Genomic DNA, 20,656 nt, shown 5'->3' on the forward strand with positions numbered 1-20,656 from the left:
TACCGGAGGATTAGTAGTAACCGAGCAGCACGAACCCTATAGTACTTAGTTGCTCGAGTGGAATAAATGTATAACCTGCTAAGACTTTTATATTGAAGTTAAGTTGGGTTCACCTCGAACCCAGGAGTAAACCACTTTGGACCCAGGAGGAGCTCGGAGATGATGTATATGTTTGGTTTGTAATAATATGTGAATGAGTTATGGACCAGCTATGTTCTGTTGTACTACTCTAAGGGATGTAATATTTGCGGATTGGTACTTCGCGAATGTTATATCAACAACTGGCATACTACACCATGCAGTGGTATGCAGGGTCACCACAATGAACTCTCTACTTTGAGCAATTTATTCTCCAATGATATTAAGATACGTACTTAATTACTTTGTCACTAAAATTTTCTCTTTCTCTCTGAAAGGAGCAGCTAAAATTTGGTATGATAATTTGTCTCCTGGATCTATTGATAGTCCTATTGGTTTGGTTAATGCCTTCTTTCAGAAATATTTCCCTGCTAGTGCTCAACATGCTGCTTTGCAGAAAATCTTTGACTTTGTGCAGGTAGAAGGAGAGAAATTGTCTGAATCTTGCGCAAGATTTTGTTCTTTAATTAGAGGGTTACCTAAACATCCATTAGGTAAAAATGAACTCCTTGATATATTCTATAATGTACTAACCATTGAATCTAGGACATACCTGGATAGTTGTGCTGGTTGTGTTTTCAGGAAAAGAACTCCGGCTGAAGCTGAGGAATTATTGGCTAAAATAAGCAAGAATTATGATAATTGGACTACACCGGAGCCGACATCAACACCGAAGAAAAGGGGAATGATTGAACTAAATGATGAAGTGATGAGGGAAGCCAAGAAATCTCTTAAGGAGAAGGGTATTAAATCTGAATATGTGAAGAATCTGGCACCTATAGAAGAATTATGTAAGCCAATCCCTCGTTCTTCCACTATTGAGGTACACTCTCTCCAATGCTTTGATAGTAGAGATATTCCCTACTCCAAACCTCCTAATCAATGCTTAGATGAATTTGATAATTATATTGTTAAGCAAGATAATTTTAATAAGAGATTGGAACATCACCTAATGGAAAATTCTAGAGCTATCAATAATTTGCATGATATTGTGGAAATAACTTCTAATGATGTTAAAATGCTTGTTAAATATTTCCATATGGTTCAAACTCAAATTGATCAGCTCACTAAAGTGCAAAAAGATTTGCTAGCAAATGCTTCTAGGAAAAACATGCTTATGAAATAAGAACTAGAAGCGGTGTTTCTGCTCAGGATCCTTTATATCTTGAAGGACATCCAAAGAGAATTGAACAAGATTCTCAACGAGTCGATGATACTAGGACTAAGTCTAAGAAAAAGAAGAAGAAACATAAAACTGTTGTAGAATCATCTGAACCTGCTAAGGATCCTAATAATATATTTATTTCTGATGCTGAAACTGAAAGTGGTAATGATAAAAATGATGCTTTTGATAAAGAAGAAATTGAAGAGGAACCTGAAAAGCATACTAAGAATACAAAATACACTAAGGAAGATTTTATTGCCACTAAACATGGTAGTGAGTGAGAACCTTGGGTGCAAAAACCAATGCCTTTTCCTGATAAGAAACATAAATCGAAGGAGGAAGAACATTATAATAATTTCTGTGAATGGATGAAACCTTTGTTTTTCCAAATTCCTTTGACTGATGCTATTAAATTGCCTACTTATTCAAATTGTATGAAAGATATTGTCCCTAATAAGAGAAAAATTCCAAATGAGAAAATTTCCACTATGCTCGCTAATTACTCCTTTAATGGTAAGGTTCCAAAGAAGCTTGGTGATCCAGGTATACCCACTATTCCATGCTCCATCAAAAATAATTATGTTATAACTGCTTTATGTGATTTGGGAGCAGGAGTTAGTGTTATGCCTTTTTTCTCTCTATAGAAGACTTGATCTAGAAAAATTAATATCGACTGATATATATTTGCAAATGGCTGGGGAGACCTTTTGTTAACACTGCAGGGGCTGTTATTGATTGCAACCAAGGAAAAGTAACTTTCAATGTTGATGACAAAGAGCATACGGTTTTTTCCAAGAAGATTGAAGGGAATTATGGTCTAAACTCAATTATTAATGTTGATACCATCCAAATTGGGAAATTTCATTTGCCTTTACCTAAGCCAAAGAAATAGAATGATATTGTCATGGTTGGAACTATTCCTAGGTAACATAATCATTGCGTGAAATGCAAATTTTTCTTCATATAAAATTATTTTGATAACAATACTTGATCAACCTTGTTAACAAAGTAATGAATGAATGAAACTATGTTTTCACCTATGTACAATTGATTGACTTTATATTAGAATGTCTTAGAGTTGTTGTAGATTTGATTTTTCATCTTTCCATAATTGTTTTCCTACGATAGAATCATTATTCAAATTCTGAAAATTGCCAAAAAATAAAGTTTCTCGAAAAATTCCAAAAAATATATAGAAAATTTTTACGCATGAAAAGGGGCAGAGAGGCACCTGGGGCAGCCAGGGGACCCACCAGCCGACCACGCCATGTGGTGGTACGGCTGGCCCCCTGGCCGCGCCAAGGGCTGGTGTGGGGCCCCTGGCCCTCCACTTGCTCCCTCCTCTACCATTCCATTCTCTCTCCCGAAAAAAACACCCCACCATTGCTCAAACCCGTGCTCTTGCTGTTCTTCGTCGCGAATTTTCGATCTCCTTCCTCAGCCCATATGTCCTGCTGAAATTTAAAGCATTTTCTCTCCGGTATGTGACTCCTGCGATTATCCAAGTAGAATTTTGATTGGTGAAGTATATCTTGAATATTTTGCTGCTGTAGATGACATGTTAAGTGAGCTTGCATGCTTGTATTATGCTGGTACAAGTTGTTTTGATGCATGTTTAGTCCTCTTATAAGTCTCCATAGTGTTCTCCTTCATTTGTTTGTCTAAAAATCGTTGTTATGAGATTTGTTAAAAATTTCAGAGATGGAAGGAAATGCATACCAACTCAATCAACATGAATTGGAGTTAAATGAATTCATGAAGGTTCACCGGGAGGAAGGAGTTTTTCCTTCTCTTTATCCATGTGTGGAATTCATGAGTGTTGCAGGAATTCTGGAGGAGTTCTGTAGGATTTCCGGACTTTGGTTTCCAATGCAGGGTTAGAAAGTTTTGTTGATGGTGAACCATACCAACATGTTAATCTAACTATGTCTGTGGTGCAGGATTTCAGATTTAGTTGGAAATTACCTAACCCCATGGTTCATTACAAAATATATAATATAGATGTTGATTTGCTTCTCGATGATTTATGTGCAGCTATCAGAGTGCCACAATGGGGATCATGCGGAAGAATCAAGCAGCGACCCAAGCCATTGTTGAAACTCTACAAAGAAATTTGTCAGGGGAGGAGCTTCTCAGAGGAGGATGGTAAAATCTGAAGCATTCAACTTCCCTCTATTCGGTATTTTGCTTATTTTATTACTAAGTGCGTTCTAGCTAGAAAGCTTGCAAGTAAGTTATCCTCTCATGATTTATCCTTCCTAGTTGCTGCCTTGAAACAAGATGGAGAATACAATTTGAGTGCTTTGATAGCCTCCCGTCTTACTATTAACCGTGAGAAAGGGGAGTTTGTGGAGGCCTCACTACCTCTCGTTTATTAGCCTTTCACGGTCTAGTTCCACATGCTCTGGACTATCAATTTCCATTAGAGAGGCTTGATCTTAATTCAATGATGCAACATCAATTTGTTTCTTATCAAGCTAACATTTGCTACATACCTTATGAAATTACCTTTTGCAAGAGAAAATCATTATCTCGGTGGGTAACTAAGACCTATCGTCTAGTAAATTTGCATACGCCCCTTTTGTTTAACCTTGATGCTAGGGAAGGATGGTCACTCACGGAACAAGAGCTTGACACATACATAGAGGGGCAGGGGCGACATGTACATGACGATGGAGGGGAGGCCGAAGATAACTTCGTCCAGCCCTCCAACACTGCTGGGTTCCCATATCAGCAACCTGACTATGACTATGGGCCTTCAACTTCTTCTTCCTCACGAGGGACGGGCTATGATCATGCTAGGGATGACCCACCATCCTGGATCCACTACTCACCCTGCGGTTGATCTCCACTTAGGCCAAAATCCTAAGCTTGAGGGGAGGTATACCGACATCTCACTCATCTATATATCATATTCTGTCGGAACTTTGTATATCCATGTTTCGCTTTCTTTTTGTTCTTGCTAGTTTATTTCTGTAATTTATCTTTATTTGAATATTGGAAATCGTTACTACTGTAATAACCTCTCTTTAGCTTATTTATTTCGTTTTTATACCAAGCACTAGTGGAAAACGGGGCAATAGGCCCGGTCCATTTGGGCCTTTAGACCCGGTTCCCGAACCGGGACCAATTAGGCGGGACTAAAGGGGGTACCCTTTAGTCCCGGTTCAAAGATAAACCGGGCCTAAAGGCCTCAACACGTGGTGCGACCGGGAGCTCGCGGCTGGAAGGGCTTTGGTCCCGGTTCGTGGTACGAACCGGGCCTATGTTTCTCGCCGCGGCGAAGAATTGCTATTTCTCTGCCGCGGCACGGATTTGGGCTGTACCGGCGTTTCTGCCGCGGCGGAGAAACAATCTGTTTCCCTTGCCGCGGCAGAGTTTCAGCAATGCATATATATATCATTCAAGAAACCACAAAAAATCGTCATGAATATATATAGACATCGTCAACGGTACACGACATAGTCAACACGGTACACGTAATGCATGCATATTTACAATACAACTCTTCCTGAACGAATATCCTCCTCCGTCACGATCTTCCGATAGTGCTCTCCACCTGGGGTAAGGACCTCGGTAATAAAGAATCCCGCGATTTCCTCTTGAATTGCTTTTATTTGATCCGTTGTTATGAGAGTGTCCCGCGAGCGTGTCATCTATATTTAAAAAAGGAGATCAATATATGAATGGAACTCAATACAATAGATGGTACTAATTAAGATTAATTGTGAAAATTTGTTATCGTACACGAGTGTGGTGTATTTGGGGGTCCCCACCCTTGGGACAGGACATGTCACGCATGAAGGTGCGGACGTAGTATCCACATAAGTTATTCCCTTGTTCCTGCCTCATACACTTTACGAAAAAATAGTTCGATCAAACTAATAATCAAGCATCGTATTGAAAGTAAATATCATATATAAAGTTTCACGGACATAGCTATATATATAGTACTACTTACGAGGTAATCTCTAAATGTAAGCTCTGGTTTCCATTCACCCGGAACAGTATTGATGAACCGTTTCCAAGCCCCGCCTAACAAAAAATAATGAGTAAATGAGTAATTGATTAGTTGATGATATCTTCGAATTAGAGCGAGATGAAGATGCCAATACGAAATTGATTGAAACTACCTTCGGAGGATGGCAGCCATGTCCGCCCATTCCGCATATTCTTTACGTTTCGAGTCCATGACGTTTACGACTCCAAGTTGAAGATCAATGATTAGGAGAATAAAGTGGAAACCGCACAAGCATAGCTCAATGATTACGAGAATAAAGTGGAAGGTGCACAAGCATAATGTATGTTATATATAACACTCACTTGAAGTTGTAGGGAAAGAATATATCATCTTTGTCTGCTTGCTTCTCTAAAAACATTACGATGTTGTCCTCTGTGTCCTTGGGGTACCGTCGAACCGTAACTTCATGAACTGTGTTTGGGTCTATGAACCCCAGCGGTAGGAGTTTGCCTCTTTTGTATTCCAGCTTCTTCATTCTGCATAATTAAATGTATATCGTACACAAAGGATAATTGTTAGTGCAAATGAATGAGCTACAAACTTAATTACACAAATAAATCACTTACGAGCGGTAGCAACCGATAACAGCTTTGTCGAGGGCGTCTTGATTGAATAACCGAAACAGTTCTTCTATCTCAAGGTTTATCTCGTCTTCCCCGGAAGTAATGCTCATCTCTAAGATACACCGTGAGGTAGCTTTCACTTCTTCGACAGGCTTTCGGGTACCGGTCATGCAACCTTCGCATCTAAGTCCCTAGACGCGCGAGCTCGCCGGGTTTGACGAGATCTTTTCCGTATCTATACGTGTTTACCACTTGAGCCGTTGGATAGTAATCTTCGTACTCAATCGATGCTCCCCGAGCTCTAGCCGCCCGTTCGATCATCGATGCCGTCTCTGGATCATGATATGGCTCCACGATGAAGTGGGGTGCGGCCCGAATGTCCTGCTTGTCCAAGGCTGTGCGACTTTTTTGCTTCTTTGCTCGCTCTAGAGGACTGTCCAAGAGAGCGGTCATAATCAGCTCTCGGCTCAGGTCTCTTCATTCTCGTCTCGGCAAAGTGCTTCACTGTCTGCGGTCGAATAAACACCTTCTTCGGCGCAAGAAACGCCTTTTGCTCTTCAGTCTGCTCATGTGGTAACAACTCTGGAGTCTGTGCCCTCATTGGAGTTGATGATCTCTTCGTTTCCTTATGTTTCCTTTTTCTTGGTTTGCTAGACATATCCTTCACATAGAAAACCTGGGCCACATCCTTGGCTAGGACGAATGGTTCGTCTCTATACCCAAGATTGTTGAGATCCACTGTTGTCATTCCATACAACTTGTCTACTTGAACCCCGCCTCCTGTTTTGTTGACCCATTTGCACCTAAACAAAGGGACCTTAAAAGAAGGTCCATACTCAAGTTCCCAGATATCCTCTATGTAACCATAATATGTGTCATTTGGGCCTTCATTCATTATTGCATCAAAGCGGACACCATTGTTTTGGTTGGTGCTCTTTTTATCTTGGGCGATCGTGTAAAATGTATTCCCATTTATCTCGTACCCTTGGAAAGTCACTACGGTCGAAGATGGTGTCCGGGCCAGCAAGTACAGCTGATCTTCAATATCTTCGTTATTCGGGAGATGTTTTTGCAACCAACCGCCGAAAGTCGACATGTGTTCACGTCTAATCCAATCGTTCGACCGCCCGGGTTACGGGAGCGTAGAAAGTTCTTGTGCTCACCGATATACGGAGCCACCATGGTGGAACTTTGTAGAACCGTGTAGTGTGCTTGAGTCAAAGAAATCCCGTCCCTACATATCATTGATTTCCTTCCTAGCGTGCCTTTTCCACTTAGTCTCCCTTCATGCCGCGATTCAGGAACACCAATCGGCTTAAGGTCGGGAATAAAGTCAACACGGAATTCAATGACCTCCTCTGTTCCATAGCCCTTGGAGATGCTTCCTTCGGCCTAGCACGGTTATGAACATATTTCTTCAAGACTCCCATGAACCTCTCGAAGGGGAACATATTGTGTAGAAACACAGGACCGAGAATGGAAATCTCATCGACCAGGTGAACGAGGAGATGTGTCATAATATTGAAGAAGGATGGTGGGAACACCAGCTCAAAACTAACGAGACATTGGACCACATCATTCCGCAACCTCGGTAGAATTTCCGGGTTTATTACCTTCCGAGAAATTGCATTGAGGAATGCACATAGCTTCACAATGGGCAGTCGAACATTTTCCGGTAGAAGCCCCCTCAATGCAATCGGAAGCAACCGTGTCATTATCACGTGACGAGTCATGAGACTTCGGGTTCCGGAATGTTTTCTTCTCCATATTTATTATTCCCTTTATATTGGAGGAGAAGCCGGACGGGACCTTGATACTCGCTAAGACATTCAAAAAATATTTCCTTCTCTCGCTTTTGTAAGAGCGTAGCTGGATAAATGACGTCCTTTAACTCTCTCATGCAACTTTTTGGGGTCTTTCCAACGTTGCTGGTCCTCCCGTGCTTCTGGTGTATCTTTTGTCTTCCCGTACACACCCAGAAAGCCTAGCAGGTTCACGCAAAGATTCTTCGTCACGTGCATCACATCGATTGAAGAGCGGACCTCTAAGACTTTCCAATAGGGTAGATCCCAAAATATAGATTTCTTCTTCCACATGGGCGCGTGTCCGGCATCGTCATTCGGAACGGACCGTCCGCCGGGACCCTTTCCAAATATTACATCTAGATCCTTGACCATACCAAATATATCAACACCATCACGATGGGGAGGCTTCCTCCGGTGATCAGCCTCACCGTTGTAATGCTTGCCTTTCTTTCTTACGGGATGGGTAAGCCTAAGAAATCGACGATGCCCCGGGTACACGACCTTCGACCTTTTTCCAAATAATCACCTTCGAGCTCATGTAAACAGTGTGTGCATGCATTGTATCCCTTGTTTGACTGTCCCGAAATGTTACCAAGAGCAGGCCAGTCATTGATGGTTACGAAAAGCATCGCTCTTAGGTCAAATTCCTCCTCGCTTGTGCTCGTCCCACACACGTACACCTGCTAGGGACCACAGCTGTAGAAGTTCTTCGACTAATGGCTTCGGGTACACATCAATGTCGTTCCCGGGTTGCTTCGGGCCTTGTATGAGCACTCGGCATCATAATGAACTTCCGCTTCATGCACAACCAAGGAGGAAGGTTATATATACAAAGAGTCACGAGGCCGGGTGCTATGGCTGCAGCTCTGCTCTCCAAAAGGATTCATGCCATCTGTGCGAGACCAAACCGTAAGTTCCTTGCATCATGTGCAAAGTTTGGGAACTCTCTATCGATTTTTCTCCATTGGGAGCCATCAGCGGGGTGCCTCAACATCACGTCTTTCTTACGGTCTTCTTTGTGCCATCGCAACAACCTAGCGTGCTCTTTATTTCCGAACAAGCGTTTCAGCCGTGGTATTATAGGAGCATACCACATAACCTTGGCAGAACCCTCTTCTGGGGCGCTCGCCCACAACATCACCAGGGTCATCTCGTCGATCTTATACCGCAATGCAGTGCACACCGGACATGCATCCAAATTCTCGTACTCATCGCGGTAGAGGATGCGAGTCATTAATGCATGCATGTATCTTTTGCACATCTAATCCTAGAGGGCGGACAATCTTCTTCGCTTCGTACGTACCGGCGGGCAATTCGTTACCCCTTGGAAGCTTCCTCTTAATTATTGTCAGCAAGTTTCCAAATCCCGAGTCGGTGACACCGTTCTCTCGCCTTCCATTGCAACAATTCCGAGTAGTGTCTGCCTAGCTTTTTATGGCCATCTTCGCAAGTTGGGTATAACAATTTGTTGTGATCTTCTATCATCTTGTCGAAGGCCAACCTTTCCTTTTCAGTTTCACATTCTCTCCTTGCATCAGCAATGGCCCGGCCAAGATCATCATCGGCAGGCTCATCCGGTGCCTCTTGATCTTCTACTTCATTGTCTTCATTGCCTTCTGCGAGTATCATCGTATTCAGGGAAATTGGGATAACCGTCATCATCCTCTTCCTCTTCGTCATTGTCTTCCATCATAACCCCTCTTTCTCCGTGCTTGGTCTAACAATAGTAACTGGGCATGAAACCGGATCGCAGAAGGTGGCTGTGAATGAGACTCGAGCGAGCGTAATTTACGGTATTCTTGCAGTCCACACATGGACAATACATGAAGCCACCATGTTTGTTTGCCTCCGCCACGGCCATAAAATTATCCAGGCCCGCGAGTGAACTCGTCAAACCGTCGGTCAATGTACATCCATTGCCGATTCATCCGCATGATATAATTAAGCTGATCAAAACCATTACGGAACATCACGATGTATATATACACATGCATTTTATCAATTGCGGATGAAAAGGATAAAGTTGTTAACCTCGATGAAGAAGAAAAAGCAAGTTAAGTGTGGCTTGATTTGTGTAAACTCAAGTGGCAAACCCTCTTAAGCATTTCATCAAACACCTCTTATGCATGTGAAGAAGAGAGGAGAGCAATACACCCTCTTGTGAAGATAGTGAAAAAATGGCTAAGTGTGGCTCACACTTGGGCAAGGGCAAGGTTATATAGCCAGAGGGGGGCCTTTGGACCCGGTTTGTCATACAAACCGGGACTAAAGGGTTCCCCAGGCTGACACGGCCTGCCGCGCCCTGCGGGTGGACCCTTTGGTCCCGGTTTGTGTCCAAAGGCCGCTACAGGACAGGCGCCAGCGGGTGGGGTCGTCCTGGGCAGAAACGAACCGGGTCCAATGGGGGCATTGGACCCGGTTTGGTTCAGCAGTGGGTCATTTGCTTGGGTCCAAAGGCCTCTTCTCCACTAGTGAAGGATAGCCTCTAATAGGAAGGAGGTAAGAATTTGAGGAGTTGCTGTCTAAAAACAGATTCTATGCTGTCACCGTAAAAATTCGTATAAACTGTCAGAATGGAATTTTGAGCTGCAAATTTGTGAGCATATGCTCCAGGTTATTATCTAACTTTAGTTAGTTTAGAAATTTTCTAGATGAGCTACAGAACATCTTCATAAAAATCGATCTTTTCCTGCTGTTCTGGGATGGAAGATTTCTGCCACTTGTTGCATTTGCATGTTTATGTTAGTTTTCTTTCTTTTTGTTATTCTTGCTTTCGTTTTTTTACTTTCCAAAAAAAACACCAAAAATATTTATGTTGTTTCTCTTCACCTGCTTCTTAGTTTGCTTCATCTTCTCATTATGGTTTGCTATGAGAAAATCTAAAAAGATTTTGCTTTGTGTGTTGATTAAAAATCGAAAACCCAAAAATATGTGTTGTTCTTCTTTGGTTTTGTAAAGTTGCTGCAGGATTCAACGGTCTTCCATGACTTTATTGGAGCTTGGTTATCATTTCATATCATTCAAGTCACACAAGTGAAGAGCAATAATGACGGTCACGACAATTCGAATTGTGGTGAGAGGCTGGTATGAACTCTATTTGTTTTTATTTTTGTACATATACTCATTTATGTGGACATGCTTAGTTTGTTTGTGTAAGGTGTATGCTACTTAATGATGCTCAGTAGTTTATGCTCTCTCATGATTAGTTCCAATTTACTAATATTAGGTAACATGTCATATAGATGTTTGCTTGCATTGCTCTATTCATATAATGGTATTGACATTGTGGTATCCTCCTATGAATGCTTCATTTGAATCAACTTGGCACATGCTCAAGCATGCATAAGACTAAAAAAAGTCATTTAAGCCTCGATGATTTATCTTGCCTCGTAGTTCTTGTATTACTTTTATGCTTCTGTTAATTTTATCTGTCGCAAGCATGATTATGACAGTTACTGCTTTCTTGATTGTTGCTTCCTAGTCCATTGCTAGCCTTCGCTTGCACTAAGCTCTACTCGTGCATCCAACCACTAAAAACTAAAGTGCCAATTGTGCCAACCATACATACCTATATGTGGTATTTCACTGCCACTCCAAAGTGAATTGCTTGTGTGCTACCTTTAAAACCTTCAAAAAATTATCAGTTGTTTTGTGTAATTTATAGCTCATGGGAAAGTAGTCTAAAAAACTATTGTGGTAAGAATTATGTTACTTATGTATTTTTAGTTCTTATAAGTTGCTTGTTGTGTGATGACCATGCTGTCATGGGGACACCATCAATATGTCCTTGTTGAATATCATGTGAATTACTATGCATGCTCATCTTGTTTGAAGTAAGGGAGATTTACCATGAGTTGAAAAGATTGGAGTATGCATATTGTTAGAGAGGAACATTAATTGGGGCTCCAACTAAAGCCATGTTCACATTGTGGAAGTTTCAGCTGGACGAAAGTCCAAATATCTGTTGTCCTTGTTTTCCCGGTATGGATATCCAAAAAGTTGAGATTCATCAAAATTGAGAAATCAAATGAGATTCATCTCCTAGGATCTTTGTACAGGAGGAAAGGAGGTACCCCTTTCTAACACTTGGTTGAAACATATGTATGTGATGAAAATCCATGGAAGTCCAAGCTAATTAGGACAAGGTGTGAGCACTATTAGTATATTATGCATGAGGCAAGCAAACTTATAGGAAGTTTTATGCATGAGCCATATTATTTATTACTACTATTGACATGAGTTGCACTTCTCAAAATATATTTTCAACACTCCTATTGCATTCAAAATGAAAATCTCTAGCACATGAGCAATCTTACTTCCCTCTGCACATGGCCAATCTCTTACTTTTATGTTGAGTCACCATCCGTTCTTCGAAAAGCATAGCTGTCATTCTTATTTTAATATGCTTGTCCCAAAATAAGATTAATTGTGGTATAACTGTGATGCTTGAATCTTTCGATAGCTATAAGATTGTTATGGGCATAGTGCCTAGTATCCCTTGTTAGTATTTTTGACATTGTTGCAACTTGTTGTGCTTAATGCTTGTCACTTTGGGCCCGAGTGCCATGATCTCAGATCTGAATATGTTATTGTTTCATGAGGATGATTGTTGTTTTTTATCATACCCGCAAGTTGTATACACATATTGTTGTCCGGAACCCGAGGCCCCTGGGATAACCGGAGGGGATGGCTATGATGTGAGGATCACGTGTGTTCATGGAGTGTTAATACTTTTCTCTGGTACTCTCTTAAAAGGAGTACCTTAATTACCAGTAGTTTTCCTTGATGCCCCGCTGCAACGGGCTGGTAGGAAAAAATATGTTGGGCAAGTTTCTCATTGCGAGCACGCATGACTAAATAGGAACACACGCCTATGGTTATCTTATACTAGGATGTTTATATCATTATTACTTGCAATGCCAATATCTTGCTATTATATGGACTCTCTCATTAATGCAACGCCCGTTCATCCATCCCTGTGCATACAATATTTTAATCATGCTGTCTACTGCAATCATCGTTACTGTTGTTTTTATTTCATTACTGTTGTTACTTCACTACTACCACTGCTATAAAACTGTTACTACTGATAAACTGTTGCGAGCAAGTCTATTTTCAGGTGCAGGTGAATTGACAACTCATCTGTTAAACCTTATAAATATTCTTTGGCTCCCCTTGTATCGAATTAATAAATTTGGATTTTACTTCCCTCGAAGACTGGTGCGATCCCCTATACTTGTGGGTCATTAAGTATCTACGAATGTGATGCTTGAGTTTGAGTTGACATCTTTAATGAATTTCTCAAGCATCTCCTTTCCTCCGGTCATATGATTTACGCATCTACTATCGAGCACCCATTTTGATCTATCGGAGGAATATCCCTACATAATCAAGTCTTAGATTTAGGAACCCATTTTGCAATGGGTCCCTTAACATTAGTAATAAGTACTTAGGTACCCAAATAGAATACAAACTGTAAGCATATTCATTATGGGGACCAACATATTTAGCATACACATTTTAATTTGTGCCCTTACATAGCACATAGGATGGATTATAATCTCCCGCAAAGTAGTGATTGGGATTGGCTCTATTGGCCTTCCCAACCCCCACATTCTTCTTGCCATTCACGTTTTTCGTGTGCTCTTCTTGTGCAACATTGACCTTTTTAGGTGGAATGGCATTCGTCTTGTTTGTTCTTGGATTATATCCAAGTCATTGCTTTGGTATTCTTACCTTTTGCTGAGCGAGAACACTATCAAATCCTTTCTTGTTCTAAGAGTTAGTAGCCCAAGTAATATCATTAACTAGAACAATTATTTATGGTTACAAGAACTTCATTGTAAGTTACTTCAAGTTGATCATGATCCTCCGTAAGTTTCAAGAGCTCAACCTTAACTAACTTGCTAGTAACTCCTTCAGGATTTGGCCCACCATGACACAACTCATGATCTCACCACAACCTCATCATGAAACAATTTTTTTTACTATTCTCTTGAATATTTCTCGTTCTCTTGATCTTCACAGCTCGACTCGTAAGCCCAGTCACGCTAACTTTTGAGTTCCTCCGGTGATATTTTTCATACTTGTTCCACTCATTAAAATCAATATTGTTATATATCTTGATTTTGATAATATTTTCCTTAAATTCCTCAAATATGCTCCGTGCATGATCTATGGAACATCCCTACATATATAACTAGATGAACTCCGTAGAGTTTCACATTCATTATTAAAAGTTAATGAATATGTTTTATCTTGATGCATGCATCCTCAAATCCATCATAATTAATTGACAAAAGCTTGCAAAAATATATTTAACATCATAATTAATTGACAATCTATAAGCTCAATACTTCCATTTTGCCGGGGACTCGTCTCTTTCAAGCTTCTCCCTCGCGATCCCAAAGAGTCTCCCAAAAAAATTTGGGGCGCACCAAACACTTAACCTCCCTCCTCGCGCGCACCAAAGGCCTCTTTGGTCCAGACATGCCCCAAATATTTTCCGGCGTGCCTAGCCCGTTCCCCGTGCCCAGGGCTCTATTAGAGACGCCAAACACCACTTTTACACTTGATTTTGTTTGGAGATTCCATTTAGGAGACTCGGCGGAGAATGGGCACGTCCCAAACGCAGCACCACACCACGACGTCCCCAAAACAACCAATGCAGCGCTTTTGCCCGAACGGTGTTTGGACGATGCGAATTAAGAGCATCTCCAGCCGCGTCTCCCAAAGCGTCCCCAAACGGCGCTGAATTTATCGTTTGGGGGACGTGTTTCCTTCGTGCCGCGTTTGGGGGACATCGCTCCCCAGCCGCGTCCCCCAAACAAAATTTAAGATATTTAAAACTTAAGCGAATTCATTCAAACTTGCTATATATTACATAGATTCAAACCAAATTCAATGAAAGTTAAACTAAACCCTAATCTAGTAGTATTTCCGGCGGCCAGAGGCGTCGTAGTACTGGTGGAAGTTGTACATGTTGTCGACGATGACGTCCTACTTGCCACGCTCGTCGTGCTCGTCGACGGGCTCGTCCTTCACCGTGCCGCTTGGCTCAGCCTCGCCGTCGTCGGTGAGGTCCACAAGCGGCTTCCCAGAGTCACGGATGGACATGGTGATCGCCACGTCGAGGTCACCCCCAGGCGTCCTTGTCGTTCAACGACGCCAAGCACGCCGCCCGCAAGCCAGGGCAGTCCTCGGGGTTATCGCTGCTGGCGATGAGACGCTACTGCCGCTCGTACTCCGCCAGCAGCGCCGCCTTCCCGGCTGCCTCGTCATCCTGCTCCTCCTACACCTCCAGCTTCGGGATGATGAGGGCGCCGCCGGTGCGCCTGTGCTGCTGCCGGCTAACGCTGTTGTCGTCGCGCCTCGGATTGATGGGCGGCATCACGAACTCCGGCCCCTCCTTCACCTCGCGCTTAGGCACGGTGTAGGGCAATGTGTGGTGCGATGAAGAAGGTGTCGATCACGCCGGCCCTGACGAGGAAGAGTTGGAGGAGGACGAGTACGTCCTCCTCGGCTGCCAGCGCACTGCGGGCGTAGGGTATGGTGGCGGCGATGACGACATCTCCAACCTGGGCGCGCCGTTCTAGATGCCATCGACGATGTGCTCCAGGGTGCGCCCCGGAACGCCCCAGAAGAGGAGGCGCCCCTCCTTGTTCCGGCTGTTCTGCCAGCCGATGAGGCTGGCGGTGCTGTTCATCTCGGCGTCGTGCTGCACCTGGCAGTAGTCGACCCACCAGGCGTCGTTGACGGTGGCCGCCCAGGTTGGATCGGCCCGCTCCTTGGCGGTGAGGTGAGCCCGCCGGGCCCTGGTCGTGTCCCTCCAGCGCTCCGTGCCCTCCCGCGGCGGTGGTGAGACTCCGACGCCGTTGACGACCATCTTCCACCGCCGCTGCTTGGCAGACGCATGTCCGGCATAGATCAAGAAGCTGGCTCCATTAATTTCACTCAATCTAGCTCTAACGATCAAAGCGAGTCCGTGCCGTAGAAACTTGGGCTGCAAGCCCATTTATATCAGATGGAGTGCGGTAGAAATGTGAGTCTTGCTGAGCTGAAAAAGGCTTGGTCGGGTTTGCCTTTTTTCGTCAGACAAAGCGAATAGAGGTTGGGTCGTATCAGAACACCACCATTGTGGAGGTCGGATGTGGCAGCGGAGACCTCGTGGTTGACGACGAGAGGCTCTTAGATACGGCGTCAAGCTGCTAGTGGCCACGACGAGCTTGTTGCTTCGGTTGCGAGCATGGGTGGGGCCAGGGTCGATTCCCGCAACCGCAAGCTATGACTGTGGAGGGCTGGTCATTTTGTACGTCCGAGAGCAAGTTTAGGGGCGACAAACTCCTAGCAGCGGCAGAGCTAAAGCTCGATTTGCATGGTGGCGAAAACGAATAGAACAAGTTCGACTCCTGCGGAAGGTATGTCGATTCGTTCGCCGACGGCCCCAATTCGGTAGCGGCATACTTAAATCGTGCTACGATGAAGTCAAATCAGGGAAGAGTTTGGGCATTAAAAAACGTGCCGGGAAGAGGAGGAGGGGCGAGATAAGATGTGCATAATGTTTCAGTCAGTTATCGGTGGCAATGGGATGTAAATTGTAGCCGCTCCCCGCTTTTTTATTCTACGAAATCAACTTCACGTATTTGTACCAAAAGCTGGAGCAGCTCCAACTTTTCAGAACGGGGGAGACACAGGAGCAAAAAGAAAAAGATTAAAGAGATGAGATGTGGTGGATGACACTTTTTAATGAAGAATTCTTAATATGCTTTGAAAAACTGATACATTCACTCTTTTGAAGATATAAGGAGCAGCAGGGACCAGGGAGACACTCGGCGCAGGTGGGCGCGCGTGCATCGGTCGGCGCTGTACCACGAAGCATGACTTGCGCTTAGGAAGCAGATCAAGGGCAGAAAAGTGCTGGACGGTAGCGTCAGTCATATCCCAATCAGCTCGCCTCGGTGATAGACTTTTCATTTTTGACAAACATCGTTTCGGCGATTCCATGGACGGGTTTCCTCGTGGTTTCGCGGCACCGCGCAAGGCGCTTCGTCCCCTCTGATATTCCCCGCCACTACAAAATCCCAGGTGGAGAGAAAAGCCACGAGCAGAGCATCTACCAAAGCCTGGAACTCGTCTTCCCCGGCCGTTCCCAATCCCACACGCCGTAGCCCGCAGCCGGTATCGTTTCCAGTTCCAGGAGAGGGGAGGGAAACCCACCCAAGGAGGCCATGCTTCCGGGTGTGGAGCTCGCGCGGCGGCGCCGCGTGCACTACCACGGCGACGTCGTGGGCGTGGGGGGCGGCGACCACCACCAAAAGCTGGGCCCCTCGACGTCGCACGCGGCCACCGGCATGGTCGGACCGGCGCTGGCGGCCCGTAACCGGCTCCAGGAGAAGCTCCGCGGCGCCGCCTCGCCCTCCTCCTCCTCGAGGTTCGTTCCTCCCCCGACCTTATTACGTTCCTCTCATAAGAACAGGGAGAATACTGTGAACGTTATCAACCCATAGGAAAGGGGCATCGTGTGGTTCTAACCAATAGCGTAGATCGACCGTGTTTCCAGAGACTTTTATCAGATTTTATTCAGGTACATGTGCTGGTTATACACTTGAATTGGCGAGGCAACCCGTTGTTGAATTCCACTGCCAGTGATATGGTATACCCGACTTAGCCGAGCTGTTAGGTTCTTGCACCCCTATGTGTCGCCGTTGCTAAATTCGTTTTAAAACACCATATAGGTACTAGTTTAATCACCCGGACCCGGCCTTGAGAGAATGCTACTACTACGTACTACCAAACAACAAGCAGTTTAATTACCTAGCCTTGAGAGAATGCTAAAATTAAGTAAAACGTATTCGTGAATTCTTGCAGGAATTACATCAGTTCAGCGCATCGGCACTGCTCAAACCACTGAAAATGACATCTGCTTGATGGCACACGCACAGGGCTTTTCTAAAACAGAGAACCCCTGAAGGCTTGTTTGCGTCTACTACTCGTAGTATAAAACACTGGCTGGTTGGATGGCAGCATCTGACGTTCCAGCTTTCTGATACACGACATATGTGGAGAATTATGCTAATCTGCATTCCGATCTTTATTTTGGTTCGATTCGCATGATTCCCAGAATGTACGGCAACAGCATCCACACAAGGAAGTTGTGACCCCCTACTTTCCAGGTTTTGTGTCCTACGCATCACCGGCATTTGGATTTTGGAGGCGCTGCTATGATTTATTTTTTCTCAGTAGTTTTTAGAGGCGCTGCGTTATAGGTGTAGTGTTGTCTAGACTCTAGACATGGATGGAGTGTTGTAATCTCCATCTGCATGCAGTTCATGATGGGGTTCTGATCATGTCAATCGATTGTGAAGAGAGTAACCTTAAACTTGAAGTGATCAAAAGTAGTATACATGTTTCTGACGGTTCAATGTGCACATTGCCTTTATGCATCATTTTGTATTGTATTTTGCGCCATTCTGAATTGTTTCTGAAAAATAGGCTAAAGCTGCAGACCAGTCTTCAGCCACACTAAGAATTGGCTCCATTCTAATTGCTGAATCAACACAGGTGGGGCTGGAGAACGCGAGAGCGAGATAATGGAGCAAGCTCCAGACAGCACAGCATCCAGCAAGAGCAGCAGCAGCAGGACCTCGCAGTCGCAGCTAGCACGTTCAGGTCCCCCTGTCCGGTTCCAGCGATGACGGTAACTACTAGCCGCCGTGCTGAGATGAGGAGGACGCTGTCCAAAGCCGATGTCTGCGCGGTGTGCCTCGATGAGGTCCGGGAGAGGCATCAGCGGGTGACGAGGCTGCCGTGCTCCCACAGGTACCACTCCGACTGCGTCCTCCCTTGGCTGGCCATCCAACCGGACTGCCCCTGCTGCAGGACGCTCGTGCCTTCAGTAGAAACCCTCTCCTGAAACAGCATGCTGTTTTTTGAAGTGCCATCTTTCTTGGGCTAACATAGCAGCATGTACTAACTTAACTGAGGACGGAACAGAGTTTTTCCTTTGACCTTTTCTGAACATATATTGCAAGTACAGATGATTTGCTAATTAATAATCAGATGGTTTGCAAAAACTTTGATATGTTGGGATGTTTCTGCCCATGGGAAAATTAGTATGATACCTCTGAGAGTGATATATTTCTGAAAAATGCCGTCAGTTAAGGGACTTAGCATGCTCGAGAGACTTGTCAGTTTCAGCAAAGTAAAGTCGGTTTTTAGTTTCAATTTAAAATGCATAAAGATCAAACTCGTCTCCAGCACTTTACTTCGTTGTGTGAATTCTGATTTCTGTATTTGAGCGAACTGTGTTCTGAATAGTTCTGATATTTCGCGGATATAAGAAAACCAGGAAAAATCCCTGAAAAAGGAAGTGTACATGCTGCATTAAATATTATGTATTTTCAACTTAAAAAGTTCCATTTTAAATGTTCTCACCAGTTTTTCACTTAACCCTGAATGTGGTACATCTATATAGAAAGTGAAAATTGGTTTTTGCAAACCAATTTAATGCAGCTTTCAATTATGTTGGGATGTTCTCACCAGTTTTTCACTTAACCATGTCTCTTTTGTTTTGTTTGTTGAAACAAGCTTTTCCTACGCTGCAACAACAAGCGATCAACCCACAACTGAAGAGAAATGTTTTGCACATAAGTACTAAGCAATCTCTCATCACTTTTATTGCAGTAACCAAAGCGACTTTGCTAATCGCTTGCACCTGAGCGGGACTACAGACTTGGCTTCCTGAAATCGCATAAACAGTTATATATAAAGGGGCTAGCGGTTCTGGAATTTCTACTGGCACGTTACAAAATGTATATCACTGGACTGCTCTCCGAAATCGATAATACCCTCCAATTTGGAAAATGCTATTGCTATGCTGTAACTCTAATGAAATCCATTGAAACAGACATTTGGAAGATCAGACTTTAACAAATGAGCAATATCCTAATGGGTGATCAGGTAGCATAAGATAACCAAAACAGAAAATACAACTTCAGTTTAAAGCACCAAACCAAAATTTGCCCACGGTACCGGCTTGACTTCTTTACCTGTTTGTTATCATGTGTCAGGTTCTCCCCAGATAATTTGAGCATTCTCTAGAAGTGGTCAGAGAGAGATAAAATTATCTGATTACGAGTTGGGTCTTGAGGACATATGCCTTGTTTGGTGAATTTCAGCACTCGAGGGCGCAACGTACAACAGTAACAGCCACAGCTCTTCTACATGCTGCTGCAAAATTTGTGCAGCGGTATGGCTCAAATACTTCTAGACACCATTTGTCATCGTGTTGTGGTTCTATTAGTCCTAACATCATTGAATCATACCACTGCATAAGCTACCCCAATAAACAAGCTTAGAAAGGGAACCACAAAATAGACTTTCTTTACTGTTTTGCATTACACTTACCTCATACTAAAAACACATAAAAATAGTGTAACTTTTATTTCTCTGGAACTATGGGTGAAGGAAACAATATTAAGTTATATGACTTCACTAATGTGCCAAATGCAAAATTTATCTGCAACCTCATTACCTTCCCTGAAATTAAATTTGATTCCATTGAAGTTAGTCCTTGGTTACTAAATTTAATATGTAAGGGTCAATTTGCAGGTGGTGCTGGTGATGTTGCTATGCACTTGCATGATTTATACGAAATTTGTGATATACAAAATTTCAAGAATGTTGAAAATGATATTACAGAACTTAAGTTATTCTCCTGGTGAAGATGTTGCTATGCACTTGCATGATTTATGCGAAATTAGTGATATAAAAAATTTCAAGAATGTTGAAAATGATATTACAGTACTTGAGATATTCTCATTTTTTCTTTACGTGGTAGAGCAAAAGAATGGTTATTATCTTCACCCGATGGTAGTATCAACTCTTAGGATAACATGAAAGAAGCCTTTATTCAAAAAGATACTATGCAGTTGTCAAGAGTTTACAACCTAGGAATTAGAGCATC

General features: G+C 43.4%; 1 protein-coding gene across 5 annotated transcripts; it reads left to right on the plus strand.

Moving 5' to 3' along the window:
* Nucleotides 1-16,706: 16,706 nt before the first annotated feature.
* On the plus strand, nt 16,707-20,555 carry LOC124702909 (E3 ubiquitin-protein ligase RNF181-like). 5 transcript variants are annotated; one of them, XR_007002785.1, is made up of 5 exons: nt 16,707-17,122; nt 18,253-18,510; nt 19,375-19,502; nt 19,598-19,650; nt 19,761-20,398. XR_007002785.1 is itself a non-coding variant. In XM_047235095.1 (3 exons), the coding sequence occupies exons 1-3, from the start codon at nt 16,920-16,922 to the stop codon at nt 19,789-19,791; spliced, it is 492 nt and encodes a 163-aa protein (XP_047091051.1). In that variant the 5' UTR covers nt 16,707-16,919; the 3' UTR covers nt 19,792-20,555. The 5 variants fall into 5 exon arrangements, 3 of the variants coding, with proteins under 3 accessions (XP_047091051.1, XP_047091050.1, XP_047091049.1); XR_007002786.1 differs by lacking the exon at nt 19,598-19,650 and having other exon boundaries at nt 19,761-20,555; XM_047235095.1 differs by lacking the exons at nt 19,375-19,502; nt 19,598-19,650 and having other exon boundaries at nt 19,761-20,555.
* Nucleotides 20,556-20,656: the final 101 nt, after the last annotated feature.

The sequence above is a fragment of the Lolium rigidum genome, chromosome 3, assembly GCF_022539505.1.
Source record: "Lolium rigidum isolate FL_2022 chromosome 3, APGP_CSIRO_Lrig_0.1, whole genome shotgun sequence".
In the NCBI taxonomy this organism is placed as follows: domain Eukaryota; kingdom Viridiplantae; phylum Streptophyta; class Magnoliopsida; order Poales; family Poaceae; genus Lolium; species Lolium rigidum.